The sequence below is a fragment of the Rhea pennata genome, chromosome 9 (assembly GCF_028389875.1).
Source record: "Rhea pennata isolate bPtePen1 chromosome 9, bPtePen1.pri, whole genome shotgun sequence".
Classification (NCBI taxonomy): domain Eukaryota; kingdom Metazoa; phylum Chordata; class Aves; order Rheiformes; family Rheidae; genus Rhea; species Rhea pennata.
Window position 1 is genome coordinate 23,402,160 of NC_084671.1, and position 18,856 is coordinate 23,421,015.

Sequence of the window (18,856 nt, forward strand, 5' to 3'; positions counted from 1 at the left end):
CGCAGCGCCCGCAGAGGCGTCTCGGCGGCGAGCAGCGCGGAGCGGAGCAGCGCGGAGCAGCGCGCAGCCGAGCGCCCGCAGCAGCAGCAGCAGCAGCAGCAGCCATGTGAGTCCGGGCTGGGGCTGGGGCTGCGCGGCGGCGGCCGCGGAAAGTTGCGGGCAGCTCCGCGGGCTCGGGCAGCGGCCGCGCCGCCGCTTCCGAGGCGCGGAGCAGCGCGGGGGCGGCGGCGCTCGGCATCCTCCCACCGCGCCCGCACCGCGCCCGCACCGCGCCCCCGGCGAGCGCTGCCGAAACGCCGCGAGCGCGGGGGGAACCGCGGCGCCGGGACCGTGCGCAGGCTCCGGCAGCCGGAGCGGGCGGGCGCCGCCGGTCCGCGGCTGCGGCCGAGCCCGTGCTGCTCGGGGCTCGGGTCGCTCTCGCTCTGAGCTGCCTCATCGCCTCGGCCTCGCCTTGCCCGGCACCGACGGCTTCCTGTCAACAGCGCCCGATACCAGCGCGTCGCTTCTTGCTTGCACCTCTTTAAATGCCGCTTCCACGTCTTTGAACTCAGCGTTCACGAAAGCGTTAACTTTCTCCGCTAGTCAGTGACAAAACCCCCAGCGTCACGTATCCCCCTAAAATCAGGGGTACGCCGGGGTAAGTGGGAGTCCATCTGACCTGTGTTCATCCACAGAAGGGTTTAAGAATTCAGGTAGCTAAATGCACGATTTTACTGTCATCTCAGTTTATTGCTCATCCCCAGCAACTCCTGAGGGATGGGTAGAGAAAATGTCTAAAACAAACAGTCACTCGCACGGAGTGCTACTGAACAGGGCCAAATACCTGCGGGTACCGTGCGATGTGGGAGGAATCAGAGCAGTGTTGATTCAGGTGAGATAAGGAGAGGAAGCAGTCTTGGAAATCTATTCTTAAATGGCTTTTAAAGTATTTCACATAACCTCTTCACAAGGAGTTCTTAAAAATAGAGTGTACAGTCACACATACTGAAAGTTGGCTTTTCTTTAACACAGCTTTCCATATAACATTTCAGACAATAAGTTACCGTCATGTTGTCTAAATTGCTTCCAAAGCAGAGAGCTGTTTGGAAGTCAAAACCCAGCATGTAAAAGAAGATGCTTTATGCAGACATTGAACCTGGTTCGGCAAGAGCCGGTTGGTGGTATGTGTCTGTTGCTGCACCTCGTTGTGCGTGAAGCAAGAGCTGGATGATGACATCAAATATTTCTATTTGTGTGTGAGCTGTTCTTCAATGATTAATGTCGGAATTTGCTGCTGCAGCGTTGTTGAGTCTAAGCTGTTCGCACACAAGATGGTAATTCAGACAATGTTTAACTTAAGCCACATGTATTTCAATCTTGCCATATTTCATGAGAATATTTGTAATTAATAGCAGAAGGGGTTATCTGATGCTAATAGGACTTTATCTTCCGTGGAGGAATTGCATCAGACTTGTGATAGGATTTAGAAGAAAAAGAGAAAGTAGTTTTTGTTTGTTTTGGTGAGTTTGATAGTCAAAACAAAGCCAAGATAAATAAGCCACTTGTCATGTGAAGACCTTGTAATTTGGGAGCATCAGTTGGCTTCCGTTTCATTGCCAAATGGTGAATGAAAACTTTTCTGGAACTTCTGTGTGACTGTCATATCCCAGCAGCTTCTGAATTACTAAGCACACCAAAGGTAAATGTGTATTAGCTACTGACTTGTAGAGCAGCAGCAGCTACAGTTGTAGTTCGCTGGACTATGAGAAGTAATTGCTAGCGAGCACCAAATGCTCTGTAGAGATTTCTTCTCCTCTTGCCTTCACCTACAGAGTATTGTAAACACTGGCGCTTCTGTGCGTACAGAGCCGTGCGCGTGGGCCAGGATGCTGTGTCTCCAGCTGGTGTGAGCGGGAGCCGGTACAAACTGCGATACTGGGTCCAGTGACTGGGTCCATCTGTTGGGGTGTGCTGTCTGCTAACACAGCTTATGGGGAGTGCTTTGGGAAGAGCACAGCAACGCAGTGATGAGTACGTACTGATATTCCTGGAATACTTTTCCAGCCTCCAGTGACTCAAAGCTTGGGAGTTTCTGAACCAGAGCAGGTTTTTTTGTGTTTCATGACTCTCAACGGATTTTGCTGCTGTTCTTTCCTGAAGGCATCCAGTTGCTCCAAGCATAATGTCTTGTGGCAAGGAGCTCCACAGCTGGGCTGTGCACAGTGCGAGGGCTATTTGCTGCTGGTTTTGAGCTAGGCGATGGCAAGATCTGCCTGATTTCTTAGCCTTGTTTTGAAAACCAGTGAACAGTGTTCCCTATTCGCTATCTCCTGTGATGCATATTGTGTATCACTCCAGCAAAGCTGCACTGATGTGCATCAGATGGGAGTCTGTTCCTCTGGTCTCTGTTGCAGTGGGTATAATCCAAGGCTGGCAGGATATGTTTGGTCAACAGACTTCTTTCACCTTGGTGTAGGCAGATAAGACAAAGCTGGGATGTAGAAAAGTTGAACAGGAAGAGAGGGATATAAGAGGGATCTAAAGGAAGGGTTGCTTCCCTCTGCAGCTGGGAAGGTTTTTCCAGGTGTAAGGGAAAGGAGCCTAAAGCTTCTTGGCGGAAATACGAGGAGCAATGAGGGGAGCTGAGAAGGAAGTGGCACTCAAAGCTGAGGTGTTTATAAGCTTTGTTCATCTGTGGAAAACAGACTAAGAGCAGCAGGTGAAGTGCATGGTTTTGTTTCTATTACAATGGTCACATCCCAATGGGTAATTATATATAATAGAGGCTCACGGCATCACGTCATCTGTTGTTTACGGATAGGTCAGTGACCAGACTGCAGGGTGCCTTTGATTACATTAACCCAATACAAATGAACTCTATTGTAGGGTACAACTTCTGCGAGACGAGCAGCAAAGCTGGCTCTCCCCGGCGGCAACGTTGCCTGACTATATCCCGTTCCTAGGGGTAGCTGCGCAGTGCTTTCTAAAGAACCCTTCCACCTCTTTTAGAGCAGCCAGGAGTATATCCTGGAGGGATTAAAATGGTTGCGCCATTCAGTTGTAATGAATCTGTTTTGGCTGAGTTTCTGTGCAGCTTCCCGGAAAGGAACAGAGTCGCTATGGACTCCTGCTGTCAGTAGAGCAGTACCTAGCCCTCCTGCGTGGGCATAATTTTATGAAACTTGTCAAGGCGCTTTTGCTGATCAAAAAAGAGAGGAGATAGAAAAGAGGAGGTAGGGCTGCCGTCCTTAACCTGCCCTTCCCTTGCCTCCTATGTTTGTACTGCTCAGCTGAGACAAACCTCAGTACTGCTAGCTACGCAAGACTTGGGGAGTCTGGTGGCTGGCGAAAGGGGACACCCAGAGCATGTCTTGGGAGAGTATAGCTGGGACGAAATGGAGGGGTGAGTTTTGTAAGTGGCAGAGCTGCTCCATGGTGCTGGTAGGTGTCCATGTTTCTTTAGAAATACATTCCAGAAGAGCCACAGAAATCCATCGTGGCAGGAAGACTCGAGCCCAGGGGAGTTCTCAGGTTTCCACGTCTCAGAGCCAGGTGCTTCAGGCCTAGAGAAGCTAAATCCATTCTTTCGTTTTCTGATGGTTTGAGGGTTTTGTAGCCACGATTCACACAAGCATAGCTACAAAAGAATATATATATTTTTCTCACTTAAGTGATATAATGAACCTTGTGGTGAAAATAAGAAGGCTGTACTCAGTGGAGTGGAGCTGTGCAAGTGAGAAGAGGATGTTGAGAAGGGGAGAGGACCCCATCTCCACCATGGTTTTATACTGACTCTTGTGTACTGGCTGTAAAGCTCACAGCTCTGAGTAAGAGCCCTGAACTTAAGGGCTTTAGGAACTGTTGTTTGGCCTGGTTTGGTCTGTTTCTGGCTGCTTGGAGACATCAGCAGATGGAGTTTGGTTCATTGCTTGCTTCCCTTAATTTCCTGTTTTGTGGTATCATGCAGTCAGGGACCTTCTTAATGTGTTGCATTAAAAATAAAGGCTTCCAGCTCACATTAAACATTATTCCCAGTACACTTCCTTGCCCTTTGAAACAAGGGTGGCCTGAGTAGGTCTGAAATGTTTTGGAAATTTGGATGACGTGCATTTAGAAGATTGAGAAATTGAACTGAATTGTGCCTTCAAGACCTTAGCAGAGAAAATAGTCTCAGAAACATTCTTGAAAACAGGCTGATGTGAGGTAGGTGACATCCAAATACATTTAATTCAGTAGTCCCTTTCTTTGTGACTCAGTGCTTATGCGTTCTGATGTGCATCAGCTGTAACTTGTTAGGACTGACCTCCAGGCAATCTGTATCTGATACAGATTTACACAAGCACAGAAATCAACGAATTAAGATCTTGTTGAAAAATGGATATTTAGGCAGTAGAGCACCAGGCAAATCCATGTTTGTGTGCATGTGTTTGTGCGTTCCTACATGAGGAGGCAAAAGCTCAAGAAAGGAGATTGTGTGTTAAGCCTGTTCTTCTCCCTCTCTCCACCACCCTCCTACCGACGGATGGAGAATGCAGAACGCGTGGAAGGTTCTCACAGACAGCTTCATCCAAATGTGCATGGTGCCCTGGAAGGAGCAGTACAAACTGTCCCAAATAGTCATAAATTGACTGAACTGCTGATCTTAGGCAATTATGACTTACAGAGAGAACGTCCCCTTACCTAACGTCATTCAGTGCTTTCTGCTGTCATCATTCGTAGCCGTTACCAGCAATTAACTAGGCTGGTGTGTTTTAATGATGCAATTGCATTTTCCCTGATGCCTGTGCTTGAGCCCTTTAAATTCTTTTCCATTATCCTTTGAACAAAATGGTCGCAAGGTATTTTTTTTTTAACTGCCGAATTGCGAAAACCTTATGTTTTTCTGTATAAATCACTAACTGATCTGCATCTGTGCACTTGCGATCTGTCTGTGCACAGATGTGTCTGTGCACTTGCGAGCGTTATGTCAGCTGCAGTTATATCCCCGCTGCTGCACTGGGTCAAGTAATTGGAATGGAAATTCCTGACCAAATGATCTGAAATATCTGATCAAGTTCCTTGATCTCTTTGGATGCAAAATTTAATAAGAAACATGCAGAGTAAATATCTTAGAGTAAATGAGGAAGAAATTTAATTGTGAGATGGCAACATACATCTGCTGGACTCAGTATCACTGGGTCAATAGTGAACTCTTCCAGAAACGTAGAGTCTCCTATGATGACGATTTGGAGGCTCAAAACCATTGTTTCAAGAATATTGTTTTAAGTACATGCTGATCTACTGCAGTGTTTTCTATATATGTAAAACAGTAATTATACTAAGACGAATGCTTTCATTGCATATTCAGTTTGCTTGTGTTTTGGAAGCACCAAGTAGTTGACAGTTCATGTTTATGAGGAGTCAGTGCTGTGAACTTCTTCAGAGTTTTCATTCTTATAAAACATGCCAAACACTGTGCAGAATTGAGACATACTTTGTAAGGAACTGGAGACAAAAGAAAGAATTGATGGGCAGTGGAAAGATACCGCAGGCTGGGATGTGTCCTGCTTCATCAAATGGTGGCCTTGTGCTGGAGTCTAAGTATGAAAGATGTCTACAGAACTCCTTACGTCATCTACAAGAGTTGGACAGGCTGAAAGTTTCTGTCATGGGAATACAGCGTTAGGTGTTGCACTGAACTGCTTTTGGTATATGATACTGGGTGGATGCTGATTTTCTTTTAAGATGCTCACACCAGATGGATGGGAATTTGCTTGACTGAACTTTTAAAATTTTAATTGCAAAATTTATTTGGGAAGTTGAACGGTATTAAAAATACAATCATTGCAGGGAAAAGAGTCTTTTGTAAATTTCCTATTCTTCATGAGGAAAATGTGTTAAATTAGAAAATTATAAAAATGGCTTATTTGAATTCTTTGAAGTTGCAAAATTTGTTTTTCAATAACTTCTAAATCTAAGGGACTGTAGCACATACATTCAGGAGAGATACTAGGAGGACTGACTTTGGAGATATTCAGAGCCCAATTGGACTGTGTCCTGAGCAATCCGCTGTAGCTGACCATGCTTTGAGCATCAGAGTTGGGCCGGATGATCTCTAGAGGTCTCTTCCAGCTCCAGCTATTTTGTGACTCTGTTTCAAAATGAGTGTGTTGAAGTCAGCGACATTAACATCTGACTCCTTCCCAAACATTCAAGATTTCAACTTTTCATCCAATCTAGGATGAAACTGGTGGGGAGGGGAAGAGGAAGGATTGATTTGGTTTTGTTTCACAAATTTTTCAACTCCTGTGGAATGGGAAGCTCATCTCCTGCCTGGCAATAGCTCAGGAACAAGATTATGCCTGCGTGGGACAGCCGAGTCCAGTAAAAAGGAACCTGGCCAACGGCTGCGCGTGGGAACTTGGTAGCACTTCTGTCTTTTGTTGTTTTCCTTGGTACCAACCTCTCTCGTGACCTTTCAGTTTTATTTATGGCTTCAACTTCAACTTTTTTTTTAAGATCACTACGCCCAGAACCTTTTATTAAATCTCTCTTGAATGCAAATACTTGTATTCCTTCTACAGAGAGCAAAACCCAAATCCCGTGGGAGCTAGCTTCCTCATCTTTTGTATTTCGTTCAGTCTCCTCTAGCTTGATGTCTGCCTTCATCTCCGTATACCGTATCTTGCAGTAGTAGTTTGGAAAAATCTCTCATTCTGTTCCCCTGTTCGTACTGTCTTGCTGATGCAGAGCGTGTGTAGCTGTGTTTGATAAAGCTGTATGTGCTTGTGTCCAGATATATAACGGAGGAGGAGCAAATCTCAGTAAGTCACGTGCAGTGGGCTGAAAGGCACAGGTAGCAGGGCAAGTTAAGGTTACCACCAAGGAGTAGTGGGCTGTCCCTGACAGCAGCTGTTGTGGCCCACTGCTACAGAGCTGTGGCTTTTGCAGCTCAGGTTGCAACAACTCCTTCCTTTCATTCTGGCAATGGGGTGTTTAATCTCCATTTTATCTGGCTGCTGAATTGGCTGTGCTGTGTGCTGTGGTAGTATTCCTTCAGGGAAAGGCTGTGGAGGCAGATCCCCTGGCTGTGCAGCCGTACGGGAGCCGCACAGGCAGCGCTCCTTACATCCACGGCTGTAGCTGGTACCTCTTCGCACTGGGCTGTCAGAGGCAGGACAGATCTATAGCCCGGCATCTTTCCCGTCGCCCTGCTCCAAGGCCTCCTCCCTCAGCCCCAGTTTCATGCATCTCTGGAGAAGAGGTGAGGAGTGCGTTTTTCCTGTGAACTTTGTGAACTGCGGTTCTTGCATCATGTATTTCTTCTTTCATTCATTGCATTCTTGAATTCATGGTTCAGCCTTCAAAGGGAGCAACACATCCAAAGTGCTGAGCTCCGCTGAAACGTGGGAGCGTGCAGATGTGTGAGAGGGAGGCTTGGGAACTGGCTCCGTGTACTCCTTAGCACCTCCTCTGGTGCTAAGGCAATGAGCGAGTTGCCCTTTTCGACACTTAGGTCCTGAGTCAGGTAATGTGCCAGCTTTCTAAAAATACTTGGATCCTGGTAAAGCTTTCCTAGAAACTATGAAATTCATTAGTTATTCCGAAACCCACTTGTTATCCACTTTAGGAGGTTAATGGTTAGAAATTATATTTGTTCATTTGAGTTCACATATGAAAATATCTCTGCTTTATCATGGTGGTAAAGCTGACCCTACTCAGGACCTTAATTATAGTGTGCTGCAATAAGGCAAAGGGTGCTGCTGCTTGACGGTGCAGACCTCATCTGCTGTCGTCTCCCAGCCGTCAGCACAGCCTATTGCGTGAGAGGGTTCCTGTCACACGGGAAAATGTTCCTCTCTCTCTCAAATAGTCACACACACGAATGTTTTGAGGTTGGTTTGTGGGAAAGCTTCCTGAGCTCTTGCCAGACTTACTGGTAACTCCAGAACGGCTCCACCTACTGTTTTCCTGCGTGCATTTCCAATGGTGTCAGTTTGCAGTGTCACAGAGAGTAGCTGCTCCCAGTAGCTGTCACCCTTGGTGACAGTTCTGATGGGGAAAGGGGAAGGGAGGCATAGAAACAGCTTTAATCAGTTGCAGCAAACGTGAAGTTGTCTTCTGCTCTGAAAGGTGTGGAGTACTTTGTGCTATCACTGAGCAGCTAAACTGGTTGTCACTTCATGCAAAGGAACTGAACTTCTGCATTGGGATCAAATCTTTCGTAACAGTACCACAAGATATATGGGCTTGCCCATTGGTAAGAGTGCAAAAATCCCTATGTAGACGTCAAGTGGAGCATCAGTAAACAAGACTGGACAAGTGACCTTGTATGGGGTGGGAGTGGTGGGTGCTGCAGGCCCGATGTGCAAGGACTGGTTGTGGGCAAGTTCTCTAGCCAAGCTGCAGGGGACAGGACAGCGTGCAAATGTGACTTACTTTGTTTCTGTCACAAGTGCCCTGAGCGAGGAAGCATTCCTTCCACGGGCTTTGCGTGTCTGGTTGTTTCCTACACTTCCAAAGAGGATCCATGTTTGACCATTACTCGTAGGCCATCAACTCATCTGAGACTACAAGGCCAAATTCTCCAAGCTGGTTGCAGAGCTGCTGCTGAGCCTTGCTGCTGACTGGGTCCTGGGAGAGCTCGGTATGGGAGAGGGTTTTGCCAGAATGAGTCAGTGGATATCTTCCTGGAAGCAGTCGACAGTCTGGATATCGCAAGTGTCTAGCAGATATCCCATAAAAGCCTGGTTCTGAAGTTTCAACAAGGAGCTGTACAATCATTCCCTGACAGCTGTGATGTTGTCTCCCACACATGCAGGAAGATCATACAGTGACATTTTTCAGCAGCTTTGTTTATTAGATGGTATAAATACAAAAATATCTCAAGTCACTTAACATTTTGATGCAATTCTATCTTTGCACTGAACATTTTAGGGAGACTAGGAGACGGGGATGGAAAGGGAAAATATATTGTTATGTTGACACAACTGTACGTTTTTCACGTTGGTTCCCAGTTACTTAATGTAAATGAAGTAGCATGGCCTCTTGTATTTCGTCTTCATAACTGAGTGGCTGCAGCAGCAAGAGGAATTCCCGCTAAAGCTAAGGCCTTTACAGGAGCGTATTGGCTGCCTTTGTTCCGACGCTCACTTAGCTCGAGGGAGCAGCGAATGGATTTGTTTTTAAGTTCTGTGCTGAGATGTTTTAGCGGCTGAATGGTCTTCTAATGGAAGCCGTGCCTGATGAGTGCTTTTCTTCCTCAATACCTAGCTGACAAAGCCTGGTATGAGCTATGTAAGTTGATATTTTTTTCTTCGTTGACTCTCGTAAAGTTAATTGCTGATGATCTCCTTCACCGTGGGTTTAGACATAAGTCTGTTTTCAACTATCAGCCCCCTCTCCTCCACCCTCTTTGCTTCCTGAGCAGCCTGGATGGTAACGCTGGCTTGGAGTAAAACATAAAGGCTATAGAATGGCCCGTCCTCGGAGTGGGGGGCATGGGGGTGTTTAACGGGTCAGATAGTGAGCATGGAGGGAGCAGAGGGGACCTGCGCTTTGGTAGAGAATATCATTCCCATGGAGAGCAGCAGAAATTAAATCTTGAATTCTCAGAGGCAACACAACCACTGGCTCTATCTAGCCCATGATTTCAGGCTTAGTTCTTGCTCAGAGCTTAATCATACACAAAATAGTTTCACTCTGAGATGCTGCAATAGCATAGCATGACTTGTTGGAAAACTCAAAAAAAGTAGTGGTTCAGGAGGTACCTCCAAGTGAATTAAGCACTGTGTACTTTCCTGAGTAAACCTAAAAGATCCCCAAATATTGCAAAATATTTAACAAGGTAAATTAAATGAACATTCACCTCATCAGTGGTTAAAACTATGCAATTTTTGTTCTGCTGAGTGTGGTGACAGTGCTTGTGTCTGGGTTTGCTCTAGCGCTGCTCATGTAGAGGACTGAGACTGGTTTACTGGAGAGGCAGCTGTTACCCCCCGCCTGGCCCAGAGTGGGTGTACTTTGGTGTCTGAATATAGATGACAATTTGCAAAGCTCTTCTAGTGGAAAGGATTTTCTCAAAGGCTTATATTTATTTTTATGATCTTTCTTTTATGAACCTGAAACTGTGCAGGTTGCATGTGGGATTACACGTGCAAACAGTGAAGAAGGGGCTTGGTAAAGATTTTTCCATTTCTTTAAACAAATTGTTCCCTGGGATTCAGGATGAAAACTGGTGCAATGAATGCGAAACTCCCCTCGTTTAGAGGGTGGTGGGGAAGTATTGTGAGCACCAGACAGGGGCAGCAGTGTGGAAAGTGGATGGAGAAGTGGAGACTAATGTGAGTGTTTACGCTTCCAGCCTGCTGCGTCCAGGCAGCAGTCTCCTGCCAGCGCTGGTGACATAACCGTCTCCGGCAACCAGGTGTCCTAGGCAGTGACTCACGCGCTCAGGGCAGTTTTGTGTTGTTTTCACTGAGGTCCCTTGTTACCTTCCAGCTGGTCTCTCTTGAAATCCACCTTCCGCTGTGACTTCCTGGTGGTGAACGTGACCTATCTGCCTGTGCTTGAGACTTTCATCTTCCTGAGGCTGCTTGACTGCAACATGCAGATTCACTAGCTACAGTTAGTGAGCGACAGTACTTCAACTACAGCTCCAAGTGATGGAGAGCTGTTAGCCTCACTCTGCCCTGGAAACAGCCTTTCTTCAACCCTGTACTGGGATGGTCGTGTGCTGTTCTGGGCTCTGACAGCGGCAACATATCAAGCAGAGGCTGCCAGTGGTGACAGAAAACAGGACTGCTGTAATTCCCGGGTATCATCGAATGAACGAAGGGAATCCCTCTGCTCTGAGCTACAACTGCTTTTGATCTGGCCAAAGCTGAATAGTTGGGGCAGCTCTTCCTGGCTGCCTCTCTGAGAGAATGAACTAGGCAAATTTGGCTTCATTTTATTATTAGGGATAAGCGTTGTAGGCTGAGATCAGAAGTTCGTGGTTAGGGTTAGAGTATTTGAGGAATTAAGGTGAGGGGCTTGTCTCTTCCTTACGTCAAATAAAACTTCTGAGTTTTAGGAAAGCCCTTGCATTTTCTGTGCTGCCTTGCTCCAACCATGTCAATCCTTGTCTCAGGACCAGGGATTGTCAAAGTGGAGAAGGCTTCTTTATTTTGATCTCACCTTTCATCTCAAAGTGTGGCATCACAGGTGCCTCAGCGTATGCAGAAATACCCTGCATGGCACACGAGAGATGGTGTGACCTCTGAGCAGTCCAAACAGACAGCCCTATACTGACTCTTCTTGATGGAGAGTTGAAACATTACTTAAAGTTTTCTCTCTCCAAAATTCTTTTTATTAGCTAGTAGGACTCCAGGTATTCGTGTCATCTATATGCAGAGGTAGAGAGATGGTCACGCTGAGCCGTCCTTTCCCTGCTCCCAGCAGAAGAGCTCTCTGGACCAAGGCCTGCTGGCTTTGTTTGCCTGAACACATCTACTGGGAGGATGGTGAAGAGAAATAGGAAGCTTGCCCTGCTAAAAACGAAGCAATGTGGGAAGTGTCCCTACGTAGTGCTCACACAGGAGGCATTACCTGAGCAATACCCTTGATTTCACTGCTGACACCAGTCTATCAGTGAGACCTGTAGTGGGGCTGAATCAGGGATCGCATGTCCTTAGGATGGAGTAGGTTGTTTCTGCTTCCTTTTTACTGTAGTATGAATGCAGAGATTGAGCCAAGAGGATGCAAGAATAAACTGGGGTGTAGGACAGCACAACCCACTGCTGTGCTACACATCACACAGTCTCACTGAATTGCACATACAAGGAAATCAGTGCTGATTCTATCCTGCTGTCTTCAAAGTGGAATAAAGAGAGGATATAGTTGGATCTCCTTTTCCTTAAGAAAAGAAAAAAAAACAGAAAAAAATATATAGAAAAAGAAAAGACCAAGGACTTTATTTTGTGACCTTTCTGCCCGTGTAAATGGGGGGAATTAGGAACTGGGAATTCCGATACAGTCATAGCCAAAATCAGGTTCTTCTCAGGAATGCTGTCCTTTACTTTTCCAGAGTATAGTGTACTTTATATTTCCAAGTTCAGCATTGACTTAGTATTGAACTGCTCTTGAGTATCTTTAGATGGATGCTCAGGATGTTTAACTCAAAAAGATCAAAAAGACAAGTAAGTTGGCCTTACAAAGATTATGAGAGGAGATATTAATGCTGTATGAGAAATGTGAGATTTGTAGGTGAGATATTCGGCACTTGTACAAACACCTCTCCCTAGGAGGGTGGAGATTTCTTCAAGTGTCAGAATTTTTAATGACAACTGCTTTGTGCAAGTGTGTATAGATAGGCACTATTTAAATGTTTCCATGATGCTATGCAAGAGCTATTCTGCATGTGGATGTTGTGATGCAAAGCATGTTCCACTTGACAACTCAGTGTTTTGCTTTTTCTTTGGAAATTAAATCCTGAGAGAGTGGTAGTTTTTCCATGTGCATGCATTACATGGCTTGTTTTGGGATAGACAATTTGTTTATGTTTGTTTATTTTTCAGATTATCCAGAACAGAGAAGTTGTTGACAAATAAAAGGTTGGAGTTCAGCCTCCCATTTTAGGGCTGCCTCTCCAGTCCGCTGGGGTGGCTGTTGTCCCAGTTTATGGGACTGGCTTTGCAGAGTGCGGGTTTCTTCTCAGTGCTGCTTTGCTTTACACAGGATGTGCTGTTGGTGCGTACCTGCCCTACCCAGAGGTATCCTCTGTAGCAGCTTTAATGACAGTAAAACACTAATAAGTATTTTAAAACACTTCTCTCTGTTTTTCTGATGCTATGGACTAGATCTCCTAGAGGGCCAGCATATGGCCGTTGGCTGCCTGGGAATTAGGCCTGCTCATACAAGCTGAAGGCTGTGGACTGTATATTGTCATGCTAGATGGACAAGGGTGCATCAAGAACCTTTCTCCTTCTCTCTTGTCCCCAGACTGTAATCTACAGGTAACTAGAGTAAGCTGGCTCTTGGAACAGCCGTAGTTGCAGCTATATATTAGCCGTAGACAGTTAGCTGAATTCAAGAGAAATGTGTAAATGGCCAGTGGCAGCAGGGTCTCTTACATCTGCCGCACTGGGGAAAGCAGCAACGTGGGCCAGAGGAGAAGGCAGTGATTTGAAAACTTGAGTGAACAGACCAGGCTGAAACCTCTTGAAGAGAATGTGAAAGGTTTTCCTCCAAAAACACCTGTCTGCCAGACAGCATTTTTAAATGGGGGAATAAACAGTGAGTTTTGATTAGGATAATAGTTTTAATAATCAGATTAAAAAGAATCAGAATACCCCTCTATATTTTAAAGTCAGTGGGACTGGCAACCTGGGCACTGCACAGATTTGTACCATATACGCATTGACAAGTGGACCAAAGAATAGATAAATCTTGATGTAAAACTAAGACAGTTATAGCCCTTTATGTATTTTACTGTTTTTTTTTCTTTGAGAATTAGCAACTGCTTAATGGGAATTAAGAGAGAAGACAGAACGTGCTGTTTTAAACTGAGTAGGCATAAGGCAAAATGATTTATGTAGTTCTCTTAAATGCTGATGATTGTCCCACAGCTTTAATGAACGCCATCCCTTTGCTGGTGTCCTCCCAGTTTGGCTGGTGGAGTTGAGTTAGTGTTGGGTTCTGTCTCCTTCACCCTTTTTCCCCCTGAAACTGAGCTTTTAAAATAAGTGAAGGCTTCCGTCCGCTTCCTGAATGTTTCTTCTCTCCAAGCACTTGGGAACAGCCTGCAGCAGCCCTTACTCACAGTTTGGCTGGGAAGGTGGCCTCAGCGTGGTGACTCTGCTAAAAGTGGTTCTCTGTAAGCCCTGTGAGCGTGGCTAGTGTACGGTGGTACACAGTAAGTACCAGGTACCTTGAGAGAGGAACAGAGGAGCAACCACTTGTAATAGCATGATGTGGGTAGAAGGAAGGATGTTCTGGTCCAGCGAGGCTCAGGTGTAGGGAGAAGTGGGTTACTGAGGTAAAATGTAACCATCTCCGCCTTGCTCCTTCCTCTTTGCCTCTTTCTTCACCTTTGATCTATGGCTGACTGTGACTACCTCTGCTCTCCTCTAACTACTCTGCCTCTTAATACCTCCTGTGGAGAGAGTTGCTGTGACAGTGTGTGCAAGATGTCTGTCTTCTGGATGTTTCATCAGTGGCCAAATTCATCTTATGCCGTCAGGAGTAAATTTGCCTAGCTCACTACTAATTTGAAATTTGATTTCTTAATTAAAAAAAAAAAAAAGTCATGTGAAGGGAATGTAGAAGCTATAGACTAGGGAAAATGTCTTCTCACTAGAAAAGATCTTTGAAGACAGAAAACAATTTTCCTATGAAAAGATTAACGCACATGAGGTTAATGGATTATGACAGGTAAAAGAAAACCAAACAGATTCAAACATAAAAGAGGGAAATAGAAAATAATGTTTTTTTCTGGATGACAAAGGCTAGTTAGATGGCTGGCTAAGTACTTTAGGTTATACACTGTGGCTAAAGGGCTGTAAGTGGGAAGAGTGGGTTCTTTCCTCATACCTTACTCAGTTTCCACTGAAATGCAATGCTGTGTGGAGGCAGCCTTGGAGTTGTAGACACGAGTTGCTGTTCCACTGCAGTGCTCTCCACCGTGGGACTGCAGCCTAGTGTGTCCTGTGGCACATCCAGACCATCTCAGATTGACGTGACACTGATGCAATGTAATGATTCTTAAAGTCACGTTAATAGCCTGAAGGGGCTCCTGGTAGGGTCAAAAATATATGGTATTTATCAAAGAACAGAAGGGAAAGATCCTCTTGGGGACCTAGGAAATGTTCACAGGTGAGGAACTCTGAAAAATTTTGCTCAGACTCTTGCTATCCAGTATCCTATCTGCTCTAGGTATCTACGTGCCTCCTCTGTTGCTGCTTTGCACTCGTGTATTTACAAAAATAGAAGGAGCTACAATTCAGACACAAATGCAGATCCTCAAAGACGTTCATCTCACTCTTTCACATGAACCAGTGGGAATCAGACGTTTGAAACAGCCAGAACTATCTGCCTGTACACGTTCTGTTGATGCTGTTTGCCACGCTTCTGTGTTTCTCTGCACGTGTTTAAGCAGTTTTATCTCCACAGCCCCAGTGGTTGTTTGCCTGCCTGACTGTGATGTCTACATTGACTGGGTCAACCCAAAGTTTGTTGTCTGTCCTTCTTAGAAACACCCGCTTGCGCTTTACCATGCGTCACTTTGTCGTTTGTGGTCTCACAGCTGTTAAGAAACAGTCTGCGTCTCTTCTTGTCTTCCTGTCTACAGGTGGTCGTTTTGAAGAAGGCGATCGATATGCAGAGTGACTGGAGGCAAGGAAAGTTTGCGTACGTGGGGCGCCTCTGTACTGACTTAATAGAGAGCCGCTCCACAGTGGAGCGTAGCTAGAATACAGCCCCTTGGCTTTGCCTAAAATGATCGTACCTGTGGCAGAGCTGGGGCGGCTGGCGGGGGTGAGGGAGGAAATCCCCCCCTCCTCGCCCTCTCGCCTGCGAGTTGTAGGCACGACGGCTCCGCTGCCTTGCGACTTGTTAGCTTGCCAGCAGTGGCTGGACTGCTGTTGGGGCTGGGAGGCTTCCAGTGCACGGGCGACTTCAGAAGCGTTGATCTGATTTGCACTGAAACATAATTAAAAGTAAAATTGTAAGTGTCTTTTTTTTTTGTCGGAGAGCTTCACTTTAAACTAGAAACTCTCTTTTTCCTTGTTTCGCAGCAGCCACAAGACTGACCAGTCATCTCTCTTGTCTGTCCCCGCGACAAGAGTGAGTTACAGGAAGGCAGTGGGTGCCAGGGAGTGCACAGCGCGGCCAAGAGAGCAGCGCGAGTGGAGAGCTCAGTTGTTAATAGCAAAACACTTGTGTTCTCTGTCGAAACACAATATTCGAGAGAAAATACTCATTTGTGCTGAAACAAATCTTGTAATTCTGTAGCTGCTCTTGGAATCACTGCATGGAAATATTGGATCGTAGTCGGATTTATACGATTTAAACAGCAAGTGGAGTCCAGTTGATTTAATATGGTGCAGTCCTGACTTCCAAGCCATGACGTGTTTGCCGGTAGACCCTGCGCTGCTGCGTACCTGTCTGTCGGTAGGAAGGGCAGGAGGTGCTGCGGCACACTTGGGGAGCAGAGCTTGCTGGGTCACTGTCAGGAAATCTGGATGATCAGATCATAGTGGTGTGGACCAGAAACAGAAGGAGCGAGCCTAAAATTATTGATTTGGGTTCTGCTGTGTCTTTGATTCTTTAATATTGATAGTGAAATAGTTCCTGCTGCCCGTGGATACAGAAAAAGTAATACTGTACTGAACGCTGGCAGCTGACTCTGCAAATTGCAAAAACTAGCCAAATTATGAAAAAAAAATCCAAGTTTTTTTCGTGTATTTGTATATGCATGTTTCTTCAATTAAAGCCTATTTAAGCTTACTAAGACTTGAAGTATCTACAGAGATTCAAAAGGCAAAAAGGAGAGTTTTGAGGAGGGCGGTTTACAAATACTAAAGTTTCTTCCTACAGCAACCATTTTAAAAAGGATTAAATTTCCTTACTACAGAGCGACCTGGGATTAAAAGAATAGGGAAATAGTAACATATTAAAGCATTTGCATATCTCACCCACATGAGGTTCTAAACAGACAAGAACAGTCTTTTCTCCCATGGAGAAGGTCACTTTTTATTTTTTTTTCTTAAGATCTTGTTCAGTTTGGTATGCAGTAGACCAGAGAAAGGATACAGAAAAATAGCAAGTGAGAACCAGATGCAGCAAAGTGGTGGTGGAGTGAACGAATGGTTTTGATTAGAAATCTTGGTACTATACCTATTTAGAAATGAGAGGGCAGAGGCCTTGACCTGGACGCTTGGTATTTGGAGTTCTTGATAATAGGATGCCAGTGATGCCCCCGCCAGCTCCGGGTGTGAGGCTCATGCTTCTCCCACCGCTTCTAGCAGAGCGGCTCTGCTGTCCTCTCTTGTCTGCCATGACGAAGTTGGGCCCAGTGTGCTACCCCGGCACCTGGGTGCATCTTTTGCTCTTATTATCTAAACCAGCTGTTTGGAGCTGTGGCGCCTCCCCAAGCTGTGCAGCAATTACCGTTTACCCACACCTGCTGGCCCTGCGCACACGTCTGTACGTACGGGTCGGCCTGGCACCCGGCACTTAGCAAATTCCTTAATCTTTGAAACCAAGAGGGCAGGATATTGAGCAATGGCATTTTCTGTCAGCCATCTCAATGCAGCAGCCAAGTCTCAGTGCTGCTTCTGGAATTCAGTTTTCAATTTTTATTTTGTCATGTTCCACTTGTACAAAGTGGTAGCAGCATCGGGGCCCTGCTGGCCCGTGCCGTGGCTCCCCGGAGTACCTAGCAGTGCCATGCCCCAAGCCTGCTCGCTTTGCATTTCTCAAATGTATTGTTTTTCTTTCATATGTTGTCTCTTTTATGCCAATTACTTCCATTTCTGTGCTGACGTTAGGAAGATAATAACATACTAAACATTGGTACGGTAGGGTGCTACCAGGAGATGATGCTGGCAACACGCGCAAACAGCCATATTAATTTTCTCTCTTTTAATGGCTGGGAAGAAAACATACAGAATCAGTGAGCAACAAACCTTCAGTTTTCGTTTGAAAAAAGGAAACAGAGAATGATTCATTCTAAAACCATACGCTCCAAAGGAGGAAGATTTGAATTATTAACAACATAGCTAAACATGATGGGCGTTGACACCTTCATCTCTTATTTTTGCTGCCATGGATTTTCTTCACATGCAGTGAGAGAATTTACACTACAGGAAGTGTTAATGGCTTCACGCTTCCTACCCATTTTTAGCTGCCTAATTTATGGAAAACCATCAGTAGATGAGTCACTGCTTTCACAGGATTAGTGTGGCTGAGATAGAGCTTCGGGTGTTCCTTTAATTTCCAGATTTGCATGAAAGGAACAACAGGCCCAAATTAAAACTGTTAGTGTTTGGTATTACAGCATTACAGTAGAGTTCAGATATCCTTCTGCACTAAATCACATACAAGCATGGCAAGAGATGCTCCCTCTCCCTGTAAGCTAACAAGCTAAACAAATGAGGAGGAGAGCAATGTATCTGCGTTAGAGGTGCTGTGAGTCAGGGCCAACTTACTGCTCAAAATTTGTGCCTAATGGGACAGGAGTTAAATATTTGCAAAGATGATTTGTCCCTATTAGAGAATGGAAGAAGAAAATGACCCCGGGTTCAAATGCATTTGTGCTTTCTATACAGTAAACACCTTAGGCGAAATTCAGCATATGAACTACTCGAGCACTGAGTAATGTGTAGATTTTGTGGTTCCCAGTCTTTGTAATGAATAATTCAGAAAGCTCTGTTCAGTCTGGAGAGCAATCTCCAGTAGCTAGTAACAGATAACATTTAGAGGAAATCTTATGCTGATTTTTTTTTAACTCATTTACTCATCTACAAACCTCTTAACCTGTTGCAACAGGTATGTGCTGCCTTTTATGGGTCTTTCAGCCAACTAGAAGCTCTTAAGCATCCACGTAGGTTTTTCTGCTATAGCTCTTCCGTGCAGATCTAGCTGCCGAGGCTGCTCGTTTGGACCTGCGTACCTTTGCGAGTTAGTGCGGAGCGCCCATCGGGTGGTACCGCTGCCCGCCGCCGCGCCGGGGCTCGCTGCGAAGCCTGCTAGGTCTCGTTAGTCGCTGCTAGTTCTCCCTCTCTGTTTTTGGAGAACCTGTGGGGCGCGAAGCTGGAGAAGTCGTATTACCAGTAACTCATTGCTTGTGGTCTCCCCCACCCCGATTTCTGTCTGTTCTCTCAGCATCTTTTTTTCTTGCACCAATTACTCTGTTTTA

General features: G+C 45.6%; 1 protein-coding gene across 1 annotated transcript in view; it reads left to right on the forward strand.

The window, feature by feature from the left end:
- The first annotated feature begins 51 nt into the window (after positions 1-51).
- LOC134144068 (vesicle-associated membrane protein 2-like) overlaps positions 52-18,856 on the forward strand; it is a 41,154-nt gene continuing 22,349 nt past the window's right edge. Inside the window, exon 1 of the mRNA XM_062582703.1 lies at positions 52-106. Within this exon, the coding sequence (XP_062438687.1) occupies positions 105-106 (2 nt within the window). The 5' untranslated portion in view covers positions 52-104. The remainder of the gene's footprint in view (positions 107-18,856) is intronic.